At 36.9% G+C, this 18,026-nt stretch overlaps 3 protein-coding genes across 3 annotated transcripts; 2 read left to right on the top strand and 1 right to left on the bottom strand.

Moving 5' to 3' along the window:
• Positions 1–291: 291 nt before the first annotated feature.
• LOC5576675 lies at positions 292–865 on the bottom strand. The gene is made up of 2 exons (XM_001662760.2): positions 663–865; positions 292–593 (listed from the first exon to the last, which is right to left on the bottom strand). The coding sequence occupies exons 1-2, from the start codon at positions 787–789 to the stop codon at positions 403–405; spliced, it is 318 nt and encodes a 105-aa protein (XP_001662810.2). The 5' UTR covers positions 790–865; the 3' UTR covers positions 292–402.
• A 365-nt stretch (positions 866–1,230) lies between these two features.
• LOC5576677 (non-specific lipid-transfer protein-like 1) lies at positions 1,231–1,760 on the top strand. Its single transcript, XM_001662759.2, has 2 exons — positions 1,231–1,430; positions 1,500–1,760. The coding sequence occupies exons 1-2, from the start codon at positions 1,304–1,306 to the stop codon at positions 1,688–1,690; spliced, it is 318 nt and encodes a 105-aa protein (XP_001662809.2). The 5' UTR covers positions 1,231–1,303; the 3' UTR covers positions 1,691–1,760.
• An 11,706-nt stretch (positions 1,761–13,466) lies between these two features.
• Positions 13,467–14,059, top strand: LOC5576673. The gene is made up of 2 exons (XM_001662758.2): positions 13,467–13,715; positions 13,785–14,059. The coding sequence occupies exons 1-2, from the start codon at positions 13,589–13,591 to the stop codon at positions 13,973–13,975; spliced, it is 318 nt and encodes a 105-aa protein (XP_001662808.1). The 5' UTR covers positions 13,467–13,588; the 3' UTR covers positions 13,976–14,059.
• The last annotated feature ends 3,967 nt before the right edge of the window (positions 14,060–18,026 follow it).

Here is an 18,026-nt window from a genome sequence, read left to right as displayed (position 1 = left end):
GAATTACCATTGGAAAACCGGAAGAATTTCTAGAAGAACTTAAACAAAATCCCGGAAGAATTACACGAAGAAGTTACCGACGAGGAATTACCGATGTTATATGACGTTTGAGCGGTACCAAGTTCATGCGTTTTCATGGTCACATAAATAACATGGCACCGCTCAAACGTCAAATAGTGATCTCGTGCATTGGTCCATACCGTGATCTGGGACTATAATTGATGAACAATACTGATATTATCTTGAGAAGAAAGGCGTTGCTCAAGCTTTTGTTTAAAAAAAGGCTTAAGGTAATGCTTGCAAAAATGTATATTCAAACGTATTAAAATAATCTTGTTGCTTATTTTTATCATTTCAGTCGTACCATAAATAACATACAAACAAATCAAAAAACCATAATGTTTAAATAGCATCAACTAGGGCCTGGAAGAGAGCTTCGTCACCAGTCATGTTGACCTTGCCCTGTTCGACAGCATCGTGCACGGAAATCGTTTTGGTTCCAACGGCAATGAAGTCTTCATCCGTCATGTTGATGACCACATCGGCTCCAGATTCCTTTCCTTCATAAACCTTCAGCTTCTTCAGATCAATAACTGCAAAGAACATGAATTGAATAGTTATTCACATATGAATTGTTGGCATTCTAATTAGCTAATACTCACCCAGCTCATGAAGACCATCGGCAGCTTCGATGTTCAACTGGAACACTCCCAGAACCTTGCGAGGTCCGTTGGCGTCGATTCCGGCAACACGGGCCTTGATTCTGTCAATAACGACGTCGCACTTCATTATGAACACAAAATTCTACCGTTTGGCGTTGATCCGAGGAAAACTGCAAGGTTAATGATTTCCAGAGTGAACTCATGTGAGAGTATTTATAGGAGCTTCTTCGGCGAAAATGCAGGCAATCAAGATTCACACGACAGGCGTTGCCAAATCCTTAACCCGGTGACTGAATAACCACATATCCACTTCTTACTGCGACTAAGCGTTATCGGAACCGGAGATTTATTAAGGATTATCCAACGGAAGAAACAAAAACATCCACTTCATAGAAGCGGGTAGTGACGTTCAAGCTTAAGCCACGTGTAGGCTGTTACACATTCAGCGTTGAGCTACGCATATCGTTGGTTAACTCATATTAACCGACAAATAGATAACAGTTGTAACTAATCCACAACACATGTTACTTCCGAAATGCAGTTTCATCGTTTCTTATAAATTAGGTGTCCGCCTGCACTATCACCATCAGTTATTCACAGTTCCTTCGACCAGTGAAGATCTTTCCGATAATCAATCAACCATGAAGTGCGACGCTGTTGTTGAGAAAATCAAGGCCCGTGTTGCCGGAATCGATGCCAGCGGTCCCCGCAAGGTCCTTGGAGTGTTCCAGTTGAACATCGAAGCTGCCGACGGTCTCCATGAGTTGGGTGAGTAAAGATTCGATCTGATTAAAGTGCACTCAATCAGCTGATGGTTTTCAATTTTGCCTCTGATAGTTGTTGATCTGAAGGACTTGAAGGTGTACGAAGGCAAGGCTACCAGCGCTGATGTCGTGATCAACATGAAAGATGAAGACTTCATTGCCGTCGGAACCAAGGCTATCTCGGTGCACGATGCCGTTGAGCAGGGCAAGGTCAAGATGACTGGTGACGAAGCTCTCTTCCAGGCTCTGGTCGATGCCATCTAAGTCATACGGGATAATGCTACTGAATAATGATCTGGAAAATACATGCATGTGTATCATATGTGATGTAAAACATGGGTCCTTTCGTTGACATGGAAAGAAATTCCTCTCCAGTGATGTTGTTGAGGTTGAGGGTAGTGCTTCGTTTGTATGTTCAATCTTTGTTCTATTAATTTTCCTGGCATATCTTCTTAAATGGGACAGAGCCAGCTTGTCAGTTTGGCGTCCTATAAGCAATTTCATAATGATTTACGAAGAAATGCTTTGTCAATTAACCTCCCTGACCAAATTCGCTTGCAAACAAGAGAGCGATAAAATTTGAACGTGAACAACGCGGTATTCTATGGATATCTTTTTTTCTGTTCGGATGCGCCACTGCGACCATTATTTAGATCTAGTGTGGCATTACCCGTATTCTTAGTGTTTAGTGCATGTCGCATTACTCCCTTTCCATTGATAGGTAATGTAGCATCGATTTCTGTACAGTTCTTGTTTTGATTTTTCAGAGATTGATAAAAATCGAATGTGATGAAAAGGTCCCGCTATTTACACCCTCCATTGAGACTTCCATCTCAGCGAAGACGCACCACTTGGCAAACATAATCGATTTAATTTCTGAGGATTTAAATAGGTACTACTGATATTTGACCATGCAACGGAACTCTAGTCCCATCCTTATTTCGCTTTTAGTTTAGTCCCAGAAAAATACTAGGAAAATGGGGCTTTGTACTGGCAGCAAAACCAATTCAAACTAAAAAATTTGTTTAGTAATCAGAATTCTCGGAAGTCCTCGAATTACCAGTACTTAACAGTCCTAGTTGAGTTAATTCTCATGATTGTTATCCTGGCTTCAAGTGTAGTTTCGGGACTGACAAACCACGAGTCTTTAACCATCTGATAGGTAAAATATATTAAATTTCAGATACTGTTGTCAGTAACAAGGACTTTGTACCGCGACTTCTTGAATTACCAGAGCATATAACCCTATATCGACAACACCCCTCGGTGCAGCAGCACCGTTACCAATGACGATCGCTTTCCAACAGGTCGTTCTTGAACGATCTGTCAGCGATAGGGGAAGACCGTGAAACGTCATAGATAATGAAATACGAAAGTCATCTATCTAATACTTTTTACGCTACAGTCTATTGAATTCAACAGAAGTATATTGTATTTCGAAGGAATCTTTATTTGCTCTTATTGAATTTATTATTGTAAGTTACCTATAAACATGCTCAAATTAATCAGAAACTTTGTTTAACGTATGCTCTGTAAATCCCCAGCCTATACAATATTATAGCGGTGCTTACGCTACGATTTCTTCATATCCCATAGTTTGCACACTAAAATTGTGAGTACATTAGTAGTAAGCATTGAGAAAACATTCGAATAAATGAATTATATTTTTTAGCTTAAAGCTAACAACGACAAAGAGTGTGTTTGCTGTCCAGATTTGGCGATACTTACCCCCTACAAACCCTTTATTATTGTTCAGCTAAAATGTTGTTTATAAAGCCTCTTTTCAGCTGAATACCCTGTTATAATAAATAACTGTTAAAATTAATAACTTGAAAAATACAAGAGATAGCGTTTTGGTGTCTTCGGAACATTTGCTTGTATGGACAAGACACGTTATATGCAAAAGTGTCCTAAACGCCAAATTCCATAATCTACGAAATTCACTCTCAATTTTTTTTTCAAAAGATAGCAAAGTACAATGTTCTACAAAGTTGTAAATTATTGAAAACAAGAAAACTTTGTAGAACATTTGTATAGCATGCTCTTGAAAATGTGAGGTTTGGCTTCGATTCATCTTCACCTTAACTTTTCAAATAATAACTTTGGGTTTTGCGACTAGCCTCTTCAGCTGTATCCGGGCAAGTTTGAAGATTCCCTGTCCGCGGTAAACTTAGGTGAGCGTGCCGACCCTGAGTCAGTTGAGTTGGGGAGTCTCTAAGACGCTCCCGTATGGCTGACCGAAATTAAAAATCCTTAGCGCTATTTCTTAAAAATCGTTAAACACTCTATGAAAATCTGTATCCTTTCTGGCGTTACGCCTTATCTAAGGCGTATTTAATATTAATATTACACAGTTTTCATTGCCAATTGACCATTTTTGAATTTGTATATCAGGTGAACGAAAATAATCTATGCCTTGGGAAGTCAAAAAACCCGAACCCAACCCGAAAAATTGCTTGATCGGTGGGATACGAACCCACGACCCTCAACTTGGTCTTGCTGAATAGCTGCGCGTTTACCGTTACGGCTATTTGAACATAGACGTATTTTTCCTTAACTTTTATTTGGATATCCACTCCACCACCACTTTGGACGCCACTGGACTGAATTCCTTCATGACTGTGTACAATTCTCGCGTTCAGTATCATAAGGGTGTATCTTCAATGATTGATTTCTCTTCGTCGATTTTCTATTTTAAAAATTACAGGGCTGGCCGACTGCGTTAGTCGTTTAGGCGTATTGTGCCACGAAGCGTGGGTTCCAGTTGGTGGAAACTTTTCGTCAAACGAAAAATCCATCACTGGACTACTGGGTGTTTCGTGTGGTCCGTTACTTAACGTTAGCGATCGTTCAGCCTGTGCAGCTTTTGGATGCAGACGAAGTACATTGTCTTTATTTCTTATTAGGAATATTAAAGCTTAGTAGCCTGTCATTCGTTTTGGCAGCCGTGTTGACTTTTCAGCTCACAATTTTAATGTTATGAAATTCAGTCGTCATAGTTGATATTAACTCCGAACAGTATCACTATTTGCGCTTACATGCAGGAAGTATGCTGATATTTATCTGCTTTTTCAGTGCAAACCCATTCTCATTAATTCGCAATCGTGAGATGAATTATCACTATCATCGATGACTAGTACAAATTCCAATGACGGCCTACCTCGCCTTAAGTATGATTTTCTAAATGACTTCAATAAAATCATTTGAAAACATTTGAAAACATTTTAAGATACACCCATAGCCAGCTCTTGTAAGAATTTAAAAAAAAGTGTAGTTTTAGAATAAAATCTTGGCTCTTCGAGCATAACCACAAAAGTCCTTTCTAAAGGATAACGGAGAAGGCAATTTCATAAAGAGATTATAAGAAACTTCCTATTCTTATTTCTGGCGTTACTCTGCAGCTGGGGCAAAGCCTGCTTTTCGGCGTAGTGTTCTTATATACACTTCCGTAGTTATCAATGGAGAGCTTTCTTTGATAAGTGTCCATTTTTGAACACGATGTACCAGTGTAGCAAGTTAGGAAGTGTGGTAACCGAAAACGCAAACGAAGGACAGCACGTCCATTCGCCTGTAAAATCGTTCACAGAATGCCTTGCACACGCTTCGTTTCGAAAGAAAAGCCTCAACCTCAAGTCCAGGCAAGAACACATACATGCACAACAACTGTCAATCTCATTTCATTCCTTCTCACACGCATTGAATCGTTGGCAACCCTCAATCATGCTACCTGTACCGTAAAGCAAGCACAAGTATGTGTTGCAAGTTTCAGACTCACACATCCAAACAAAACCGAGAAATGAAACTCGTTTCATCAAAACGAAGATGAATCAAAATTCTAAACCACTCTCAAGTATTTTCAGACAAATCTCAATCAATACACTCATGAAATATTTTAATAAAATCATTAATAATTTTCCAATCCTATCATTATCTCTACATTCTCCTTCTCCTCCACTCTAAAATATTTAACCTGATCGTAAGTTTGATCATTATCCAGATTGCATAAATATCTTATCGAGCTTGTTTCATATCTAACATTAGTCCGTTAGAAGAAAAAAATCTAAGAAAAATCTCAATCTAAATCCAATCCAAGTTCGAATCAAAACTAATCCACATTTAATCCAATGTGAATTCATCCCAAATCCAATTAAAATTAGTCAAAAATCTCATCCAAATCGAATGCAATTCAATCCATTCCAAAACGAATCCAATTTAAAACCAAACCTTTTTCTTATCTGGTGTTAAATATCATCTAGTTCCTCTTTTTAGCAACGAGAATTTTATTCAAAATCTACTCATACACGAATGGATGTGATGAGCGTCCATTTAACTGTATGAGTAGATTCGCAATAAAAACAATGACCCTAAATCATCTACCACTAAATATATATCAAAACCACTTCCGATGTAGATATTATATTGAGATGAACTCTGCAATTTTGGCAGGATTATTGAAAGTACTTTTTTACTGTGTTTTAGCATTGGATCATTCGCAGCCTAGTCACTCTACATGCGAGTGTACTGGAATTCCATATTTTTAAATTCAATCTGGGATCATTCACAGCCTACTCACCACTTGATGAGCCTACTGGAACTCCATTTGTTTTATTTTTACCGTTTTCAATTTTCATTTTTTTTAGCTTCAATTTCGGATCATTCTCAGTCTCAGTGAAGCCTACTGGAATTCCGTTTTTTTTTTTGAGCTCGGATCATTCTCAGCCTACTCACCGCTTTGTGAGACTACTGGAACTCCGCTTTTCTAGCGTTTCTTGCTTCCATCTCGGATCATTCGCAGCCTACTCACCACCTACATGTCATGGTGAGCCTACTGGAATTCCATTATAAGTCGGTACTTGAAACAAATCACTTTTCGCTAAATTCTCGGGAATCTCATTGTTTTCCGCTTCCACCAGTATGATACTTACGCTATGCCAATTACGTTCACAATTCTAGATGAAATTTTATTTTCAATCACTCCTTCAATCGTCCTACAAACTGCGCCATTGTGGTAACCGAAAACGCAAACGAAGGACAGCACGTCCATTCGCCTGTAAAATCGTCCACAGAATGCCTTGCACACGCTTCGTTTCGAAAGAAAAACCTCAACCTCAAGTCCAGGCAAGAACACATACATTCAGGCAAGAACTCATTTCATTCCTTCTCACACGCATTGAATCGTTGGCAACCCTCAATCATGCTACCTGTACCGTAAAGCAAGCACAAGTATGTGTTGCAAGTTTCAGACACACACATCCAAACAAAAACGAGAAATGAAACTCGTTTCATCAAAACCAAGATGAATCAAAATTCTAAACCACTCTCAAGTATTTTCAGACAAATCTCAATCAATACACTCATGAAATATTTTAATAAAATCATTAATAATTTTCCAATCCTATCATTATCTCTACATTCTCCTTCTCCTCCACTCTAAAATATTTAACCTGATCGTAAGTTTGATCATTATCCAGATTGCATAAATATCTTATCGAGCTTGTTTCATATCTAACATTAGTCCGTTAGAAGAAAAAAATCTAAGAAAAATCTCAATCTAAATCCAATCCAAGTTCGAATCAAAACTAATCCACATTTAATCCAATGTGAATTCATCCCAAATCCAATTAAAATTAGTCAAAAATCTCATCCAAATCGAATGCAATTCAATCCATTCCAAAACGAATCCAATTTATAACCAAACCTTTTTCTTATCTGGTGTTAAATATCATCTAGTTCCTCTTTTTAGCAACGAGAATTTTATTCAAAATCTACTCATACACGAATGGATGTGATGAGCGTCCATTTAACTGTATGAGTAGATTCGCAATAAAAACAATGACCCTAAATCATCTACCACTAAATATATATCAAAACCACTTCCGATGTAGATATTATGTTGAGATGAACTCTGCAATTTTGGCAGGATTATTGAAAGCACTTTTTTACTGTGTTTTAGCATTGGATCATTCGCAGCCTACTCACTCTACATGCGAGTGTACTGGAATTCCATATTTTTAAATTCAATCTGGGATCATTCACAGCCTACTCACCACTTGATGAGCCTACTGGAACTCCATTTGTTTTATTTTTACCGTTTTCAATTTTCATTTTTTTTAGCTTCAATTTCGGATCATTCTCAGTCTCAGTGAAGCCTACTGGAATTCCGTTTTTTTTTTTTGAGCTCGGATCATTCTCAGCCTACTCACCGCTTTGTGAGACTACTGGAACTCCGCTTTTCTAGCGTTTCTTGCTTCCATCTCGGATCATTCGCAGCCTACTCACCACCTACATGTCATGGTGAGCCTACTGGAATTCCGTTATAAGTCGGTACTTGAAACAAATCACTTTTCGCTAAATTCTCGGGAATCTCATTGTTTTCCGCTTCCCCCAGTATGATACTTACGCTATGCCAATTACGTTCACAATTCTAGATGAAATTTTATTTTCAATCACTCCTTCAATCGTCCTACAAACTGCGCCATTGTGGTAACCGAAAACGCAAACGAAGGACAGCACGTCCATTCGCCTGTAAAATCGTTCACAGAATGCCTTGCACACGCTTCGTTTCGAAAGAAAAACCTCAACCTCAAGTCCAGGCAAGAACACATACATTCAGGCAAGAACTCATTTCATTCCTTCTCACACGCATTGAATCGTTGGCAACCCTCAATCATGCTACCTGTACCGTAAAGCAAGCACAAGTATGTGTTGCAAGTTTCAGACTCACACATCCAAACAAAACCGAGAAATGAAACTCGTTTCATCAAAACGAAGATGAATCAAAATTCTAAACCACTCTCAAGTATTTTCAGACAAATCTCAATCAATACACTCATGAAATATTTTAATAAAATCATTAATAATTTTCCAATCCTATCATTATCTCTACAGGAAGATAAAGGTAAGTCGAGTTTGGCATAATGATTGTGTGACATAATGAGTGATTCAAAATAAGCAGATTCAAAAAATAAATCAGCTGCTCCCTGCATCTGCTCGTTGAATTGTGGAAAGCAAATTTTTACCCTCAATGAAAATACTTTATAGATTCTTAAATGATGATCTGTATTTTGAATGATACTTCTTCTTTTTCGTTTTTTTTCAGGTTTGAAGAAAATTGTAACCAATCTACCTTTGAATGTAGCTTCGAAGTTTCGAGTTACTTTTCAAGCTGTTTGGTCCTGCAATGGATAAATGTCGCCTTAGCCTCTAGATTAATATTTTATTTTAAACTAGTGGTCCCGGCAAACTTCGTCTTGCCATCAAGTAGGCTGTTGAAAAACGCTATGCAAATCCCGTGTAGAAAATGTCAGATTAGTTTTCTTCCGTTTTCCCCACTATTCCGAAGACTTTCTTAATTTTTTTTCTTTGCACAAACACGTCGGAGCTCTGGACGAATTCAACAGTGAAAGAATCATGTAAGTCCAATCAACCGTTCTCAAGCCATTTCGTGACATACAAACATCATTCCATTTTTATTTATATAGATAATACTATGTAATATTTTTGAAAAGGTAAAGAGATGTTTTCTGCTTCTTTGAACATTGACATTCTGGTTTTTTCCTTGAATATTGGCATTTTTCGAAGCTGTTTAACGAGATTGTCACCACCGGATTCATAGCAAAAATTTCGGACAAGTTCTCAGCAAGAGCGGTATTTTTTAGAGCACAAGGCAGTGACAACAAATTTCGAACGCAATTTTGGTTGTGTTTACATTGTTATATATGGGGCCCAGATAGCCGTAGCGGTAAACGCGCAGCTATTCAGCAAGACCAAGCTGAGGGTCGTGGGTTCGAATCCCACCGGTCGAAGATCTTTTTGGGTCGGAAATTTTCTCGACTTCCCAGGGCATAGAGTATCTTCGTACCTGCCACACGATATACGCATGCAAAAATGGTCATTGGCATAGTAAGCTCTCAGTTAATAACTGTGGAAGTGCTCATATGTACACTAAGCTGAAAAGCAGGCTCTGTCCCAGTAGGGACGTAACGCCAGAAAGAAGAAGAAGACATTGTTATATTTTATCCTAAACAAATTGAAAGAAGTCTTAGAAAGAGTTAATTTATAAAAATAAAACACATTTTGACGGAAAAGAAATTGATTGAAAGCAGGTTTATGTTTGACTGAAATATTCACGAACAGGTTTTCAGCGATTATAAAAAAGCATAAATTGATAACAGTTCATGGCACTTGATAAAGAAAAACTTGGTAAAGTCCTTATTTATATGCAAAACATTATTATTATTATCTTTATTAAACAGATTTTCAGCTCTATGGCTGGTTCATCTCCGCGCAAAACATTGAAATCTGATTTTTTTGTTTGAAATGTTCGAAGTTTTAATACCAAAATATCTTGGCATAGCATACTTTTAATGAATAACATATTTTGAAAGTGAATTTTCTGGCAAAATTTTCAAACGATCTTACGTTAATTTTAGTTTTGGACAATTTTCGAACGATCGCATATTAGTTTTAATTTTGGAAGTGTTAATCAAATTGAAATAATCATTTTTGGAACATATCTTAAAAAAATCCAGTGTTCGTAAAAAATAATGTGTATTGAAGTACTGGCATTATTTAAAGTAATGATTATTCAAACAGTAAGGCTTGCTAGAATTACTCTCAAACAGCATAATATAAAACATGTATAAAAAGATGTTTCAAAACTTTTAACGAACTAAAGGCAAAATTGATAAATAAAATAATAAAAGATTGGACAGAAAAAAAAACGGAAGAATAGTAAAAATTGCATTTGGTATCACCAGAGTAAGTGCAGCAATCGATTTCTCTTTATTGATTTTTCTTGTTGCTGATAATTTCGGCAGATTATTGTATTCGTTTGTTACTCTTATTTCAGTTAAACTTCTTCCGGGGCCCCTTCGAATCTACTATAGAATGGCCAGAGCTGCCGGTGGTTCTGAAAATGCTTCGGGTAGCATCAGCTTCAAAAATCTTGTAGATTATTACTTGTATTAATATGGTTTTGGAAATACTTTTAATTAGCCATATCCTGGTTATTTCTAACCTAATAGAGAGTGTTCATGACAGTGGTTCTGGAAATGCTTTCGAAAGCATCGACTTCAAAAATCTTAAGATTTGATACCTATGTTGTTATGGTACCACACATGATTCTAATTGGCCACTTGCCATAGAGCACCTGGAACCTACTATACAGTGGTCCAGGAAGCATAATCTTGAAGTGTAATGCCCACTTGGATATAGTTCTGGTTGATATGTATATGATTGGAAATACAAACGTGACTGATATTTTTTTCCCTGAACCAGTTTTACGGAAATTTTCAACGAATCTCAATCCGTCCACCTGCATTCAATTTTCCTTTGGCTCTAGTTTCTTGGAGAAAATTTAGCATCTATAAAACTTCACACCGCACAAAATTACAAGCGATAGAAAAAATGTGATTAGGAAATGACTTCGGAAAATCCAGAACATCTCCGGCATTCGCTGGTCAATATGCATGGCCAAGCAAATTACTAAAACTAGACCAAATTTGCTATTGGATGCAATCAGAAGCATCCATTTTTCAAAAAGATATGAACATTTGAATTTGGGCAAAATTTTGCCTATCTCAATCATTGTTCATATCCCCTGTATTACGGAAGTATCATCAGTGAACCAGTAGCCGCTCATGCTCCTATTACCGCTTAGTGTTGAAACAGATTTTTAGAATAAAAATACAATAGTTTGCCTACCGATACCGTCTAACTACATCAACAACTTTGAAATGAAGCCGTCTGACATTATTTTTATTGAGTAAAATATTTTTTTATATTATAAACACAATACCCTGTGATCGGCTAATAGATCAGTAGGTATGTGTACGTGTTGCAACAGCCGCTCATGCAAAAAAAAAAAATGACAATATATAAAAAAAGAATTTAAGTATACAGCCTTGTGTAATGTTCTCGTAGATATCGTTTGACCTTTAAATATATCAGGATAGATAACAAAATAATAACCGTGAGCGAAAATTAGAACACCTAGATGCAAAAACAATTGCAATTAAATAAATTTTATAAAAGTTTTTCAAATTCATTTTATGTTGCCACCAATTGCCTATTACCTGGAACTACATTGTGGTATAAAAATAGTATTAATCGACTCAAATTTTATAATAATCATTTGAACAGATAACTTCCCTTAAATGAGCGGGATATAGTTCACTGATGGTATTCACTTCAAAGACAGAAGTTAGAAGAAAAAAAAAAAATCTTTTGAAGAAGTCTCTCAATGAACGTATTAACGAAACTCGTAATAAACGTGGTAATGGCGTACGGGATAATGACCCATTTGGGATAATGGCATTCAGGATAATGGCGGCCGGGGTAATGGCATTCGAAGTAGTGTCAGAGTCAAGCTGAAGTCACCAAGATGATTCGAAGCGTAAATTTTCCGTTACACCACTTTGTCACTTGGTGCACTTTTCGTCAAAATTCAACATAACTGTAACATTTAAAACATTAGTTTTCACACAACTATTTCAATAGTTATCAAAAATGGAAGAAATTCATAGTTAGTCACAGCAAAATAAAAATAATCGATCTACAAACAGCGGGGATGTAGCTACCTGAAGTTGACTATTTTGCGCGAGAAAGTAGTACTTATAAGTAAATGACATACAGTATTGGACATTTTAAATATGGGTGCAATTTAAATGCCAGATACTGTATGTCAATTTACTTATAAATACCACTTTTTATGTTTATGAGATTTCTTAATCAAATGGATCAAGCCGACAAGCCCCCTCCCCCCATGTTTGAGCTAAAGTTACGCTAATGAATCTTTTTGTATGAATTTATATCTACATCAGATGAGTTCATATGTTACCTTACATTAATGGAGTCAACCCAAAGCAAATAAGAAATACATAATAATGGAATCACAGTTTGATGTTACATATTTGGTCAGATTGAATTGTATTGCAATAAGTTGCAAATGCAAATCAGATAAAATTGCAAATGCATTGTCGAAACGCCTTTTATGACAAACTTCTTTATGTGAAACTTATTTTTGAGTTATCTTTTACTCCCCATTTCAGTCGCTTCTTCTATTATCACCAAATTTAATTAAAATTAATTAAATAATAATTTAATCTTGAACAGGAAGCTTTTGATCTAATTTGAGATGAGAAGTAAAAAGAGAGAATATGAATGATCTAGTACCGTTTTGAATGTAACATTTAAAAATTGAATAACAGACATACCCAAAGGCAATACTGTCCAACAGAGTGGATTGGTAACATACAGAACCATACTATCTAATCACCAATTTTGTTGCCAAAACTGATTAAAAGTATGTCGGAGTGGTGTTTGTCTGTTTGCGAATGATTATCTGGTCCATGACCACACAAAAATATTAATCATCGAGACGTCACAAACCATCGTGTACTGACATCCAAGATTTCGAGAGATTGTGAACTTTGTCCTTCTCTTGAAAGTGCTTGTTGACTCTCAATACAAAGATTAGTGTAACTAATTCAAACGCTCGGTTTTCCTGCTTTAGGCCGGTTCAAACTTTCTTGGTTTTGGCATATGGCATATTGCGTGCGACTGCAAGGGCAACACGCAAAATATTGTGCGGTAAAACAAGTATTTAAGGGGTTTAACTTAAGCGCTCGCACCGACAATTTTCTGCAGGCCAGAAATGCGCTTGATTACTAAATAATTACTATGTATGTAGTCAGAATCAGATTGATGAAAATGATTCCTGTCAAATCTAGCAGTATTGTGGTGGGATGTACAATAAACATAGTAATTTGTTCGGAAATTTCATGGTAGTTCTAGGAATGGGACTAGTCAGTTAAAATAGTAATTTTACCACAGATTTTTTCCCGTGTACATATAACAATACTCATAAAACCAACAAATTCAAAAAAGTTGGATCAGTTGAATTATTAGACAGTTTCGGAAATATGACAAGCCTGCTAAATTCAATAAACCGGTCTAATGTACACCAACTAAACTGCATTTCCACTGTAGATAAGATTCAAATCATTATCGCAAGTCCGATTCACTCGGTAATAGGCCAATAGCCCATTATAAATAAGATTGATGGGCTGCCCAAAGACATCAGTTCGATTGTTTCATTCGGCACAAATCACGCACGGCTGAGTCTCGTTCGGAACTCCGTTCATTTTTTTTTCGCCAATAATGTCTGTGGAAACTATCATCGAGAGAATCAAGGCTCGCGTGGCCGCCGTCGACCCGAACGGACCCCGCAAGGTTCTGGGAGTGTTCCAGTTGAACATCAAGACCGCCAGTGGCGTTGAACAGTGGAGTGAGTTTTTGACGGACAAAGATGGGTTCGGTTTATCAGGGTGACTAATTGGTGTTAATTCCATTTCAGTTGTCGATCTGAAGCAATTGAAGGTTGATCAGGGAGTTTTCGCCAGCCCGGATGTCACCGTCACTGTTGGATTGGAAGACATGTTGGCCATCAGCGGAAAGACCTTGACCGTTGGCGATGCTCTGAAGCAGGGTAAAATCGAGCTCTCCGGTGATGCTGATCTGGCTGCCAAGCTGGCTGAAGTGATCTAAATTATTTCATAGTGACTGATTCAGTGTGATTGTGTATATGGTTGTGATGGAAATAAATCCTATGGATGATGTCTTGATTTTGAATACCTGTATTTGGATTGAGCAATGCTCGCTGAAACCAGGCCACCATCGGCACCCATCGTTAGAATTCCAATTTTATGTCATTGATCGCTAGATTTCGATAAAACTTAAGGGTGGTCCTTTCGGTTTTCTCAAATTGGTGTACGCCAGCTTGCTAAACAGTTTGCGAAAAAGCCCATTTTTTGATAAATCTTGGGTATTGATAAATCTTGGGTATTTTCACTTTCACACGACCGACGTGCGACATGTTTGATCCTGCCCTCATCACCGGCCCCCGCAGGAGCAAGCGTCCTCTGTCACCTTTTCGAATCTTCGACCGACAATGTCCATATCATTTGAGAAGCAAACACATTAATAAATAAATAAATAAATAAATAATAAGGTTGTTTAGCGTCGAAAAAGTTAGTTTTTCGTAGCTTGATCGAAAGAGCAATTTTATTTCGCTTTAATATCTTAATTTTGTTTATAATTTCCTAGAAAGATTCCCGTACGAATTATTGAACAATCCTTGAAAAATTCCTGGTAGAAATTTTAGGAATTTCTGTGGAAGCCCAAAGCAATTATTTCGGATTTTACTAGAAAAAAAATCCTGGTGGAATTGTTCAGAATATTTCGTCTAGTTAGAATTTCTGCTAAAAATTCCTGAAACGAATTCTCGTAAATATTTTCTTGTTTTCAACGAAATTTTGGAGGAATCTTTGGATACATTGAATGAAAAAAAAAATGTTGGTGGAATCCACACAAGATTTTAGTATAAATCACCAGGAGAAATTTCTAATTGAATGTCCTCATGAAGGTCAGTTAGGATGATTTTTGGTAGATATTTTTTATGGTTTAATAAATACAGTTAAGTCTCCCTTACTCGATAGAGAACCATAGTAAAAGTTGGTTTTCATGGCTTACTCGATGGTCCTTTGGATCGAAGTTGTACTGGTTTTCTGTTTTGTAAGTCGATACCTCCCAAACTCGATGGTCCCTTCAATATTGAGTTATGGAGAGTTGACTATAATATCTGAAGGAATTACTATCTATGAAGGAGTCAGTGGGGATTGTTCAGTTAGACCCGTCGAGGAATTATGAAAATGTTCTCTAAAACAATTTCAACAAATCATTGGTATACTTTATAGTAGAATTGCTGTAAAAATACCTATAGTTATTTCTGAAGAATTGATTTTGGGATGATATTATGATACAAATATTATTACTTTTATATCCTGTAAATCTATCTATATCCCTTTCGGGACGAACCAGCACAATTGTGCTGTTCGGCACCCATGACATTGAATGATTCTTTTAGTCAATAAATCAATGTTTTACTTAACTTTTTTGATTTGGATTATTGAATTATCATTGATACTTGTAATTAAACACAACAGCTTTTGTTTACATCGTGTTTTGAAAACACCAGCTTAGGGTAAACAAAATGTAAACAAACACCGTAAGAATTGAAAAAGTTTTATCCATTGCAACTTTTCAACTATTCGTTTTTTCTAGGTATGCACAGATACGAATCGAAAGTGGAAGAGTCATTCTTTGAAATGGTGAAGACCAAATGTGAATTGTTCCACACAGCAAAGATTTATGGAGAGACAAAATGGAACCAGCACAATTGTGCTGATACCGGCCCTTACCCGGTGGATGTTCGTTGTGGTTGTGGACTACCAAGTTTCATTTTCAGTATTTTGATCAAGTTAATAATCTCGTTCCAATATCCACAATAGTGCATAATATTGCATTAAAACATGAATATGTGATTACATATGAATCATAAACATTATGTACCGAACAAAAACAATGTAACAGAAACTTATGGCTTTTGTATAAACCTTTATTTTTTATACGTTCATATTTGAAATAGATTGGGAATTTCATTTAATGTTTTAAATCTCCTATAGCAAAGTTGAAGAAAAAGTAAAATTTTTGGGGAACGTTCAAAAATTACGTCATTTTTTTAGGGGAGTGAGGGTGTATGAACGTTTGACAATGCGTGTACTAGGGGCTTGGGAAAAAGCATGATAGTGGGCATAGAGGTGATTTAGATAGACTTAAAAACAATGGACGTAATTTTTTAATTTCCCCTTGCTTTGATAATCTGTCAATACCATGTTGACGCGATAATCCATTTTGGTGTTCTACAATGCATGCTGGTTCTATATCTGCTGTTATATTTACGAAGTTGGATAACTGGAGCTGATAACCTTAACTTAATATTTGCTTCTGAACTGCAGTCTTTTAAATGGCGTACTATTGTTTTATCCAGCCCATGTTGGTATTACTCGCAAAAGTGTTGTTTATGATGTTGATGTACGAAATGCGTTTTAAACTGGGAAACTTTTAACTTTTGCAGTACTATGAAATACTTTACTAAACTATTAAGCAATGTATGAAGTTCTGGAGTCTAGATTATCTGCTCATATAAAAAAATGATTTCGTTTCTTTTACCTTAAAATATATACTGTGCAAATCTTGAATTTATAATCCAAATTTCCATTTAAACAATATCAGTTAAAAAAAATCCACACAGTGAACTTTCAACATATTGGCTCTAATTTTGCCGAACAAACTTGTGTTAAAATATTTACCCATCTTTAGTTATAACAGTTTTAAAATTGAGTGTATTAAACGAACTTTTGCCCCACCGGCGGGGCAAGAGTTCGAATCTAATGTGGGGCAAAAACTCGCTGGCTGAATCACAAAGTATCGAAAATTGTACGATAGACATACTTTATTTAGCCATAAACTTAATAAATCTTCGAGCTGTTTAGTAGAATAGTGAAAAAAAAAACGAATTTAGTACTATACCATATAATTCCACTAGAGTTTGTATCCTTTGATTTCGACCTCAACTGTAAGGCCGTCTTCAGTGTCGTGTACTAGACTCGACTTGAAGAAAACCATCGTATGCACACATTATATATTAAAACTAATTCCCTACCCATTTTTTTTTAACTTAAAATTTATGAACTTTTAGGTACATTCCATCTCTCTTTAGTTGAAACTTTAAATGCTGAAAGGTACATTACGGGAACGATTAGTAGGTACCAAGTTGAATAGCCATGTATTGCCGTTGCCGTTGTCTCTGTTGAGTAGCGTCGTTGGTACCTGTTTGCAAATTTCCAGACTCTCCGCTGCATCCAGTTTCCAAGGAGAAGAAACATTTCTCAAAATTTTGATATCGACCCTCGTAATTGTATGTCATTCTGAAAATATATGTCCTGCCACCTTAGATTTAAAATCGTATGTCATCCCCTTGTCTATCGTCTTCTGAGCTTTTCCTATTTCCGCTAAGTGTTCCTTGAATCTAACCTCGAGAGACTGCTTTGTTTGACCAACGTAGACCTTGCTGCAGTGGGAGCAGCTGATTTTGTAAACACCAGCCTTGTTTAGTGTGTTTACCGGATCCTTGGTAGAGCCTAACGAAGTCCTAAGTTGGTTGTCTCTGCTGGAAAATACCAAATCGATTCCGAAATTCCTTAGCTTTGGGCGGAGCTGTTTGCTGATGTGTACGTCGTATGGGATGGAGACTCTCTTCATGGGTTCGGTGATAGGGGTTAGTGTCGTCAAAGCATTCCGAATTTGCTGTCTTTCCTTTTTGTCGATGATGGCTTTTATCGTCCTTTCCTTGTATCCGTTGATTCTTGCCGTCTCGTAGATATATTCTAGTTCCTTGGTCTTTCCGTCTTCGCTGAGGGGTAGAGTCTGCATTCTGTGGATCATGTGGTGAAACGCTGCCATCTTATGCTGGAACGAATGATTCGATGTGTAAGGGATAACTCGCTGGGTGTTTGTAGGCTTCCTGTAGATTTCGAAGTTGTAAGTTGAACATTCTTCCCTGGTGACAAGTAGATCCAAAAATGGTAGTTTTCCATCCTTCTCCTCCTCGTGGGTGAACTTGATATCCTTGTGTACGCTGGTATCCAAAATTTTAGCCAGATCGTTCCGCTTGATAACACTGAAAATGTCGTCGACA

Source organism: Aedes aegypti, chromosome 1 (assembly GCF_002204515.2).
Source record: "Aedes aegypti strain LVP_AGWG chromosome 1, AaegL5.0 Primary Assembly, whole genome shotgun sequence".
Taxonomy (NCBI): domain Eukaryota; kingdom Metazoa; phylum Arthropoda; class Insecta; order Diptera; family Culicidae; genus Aedes; species Aedes aegypti.
Note: the sequence above shows the minus strand (reverse complement) of the source record. Positions and strands in the feature narration are given on the sequence as shown.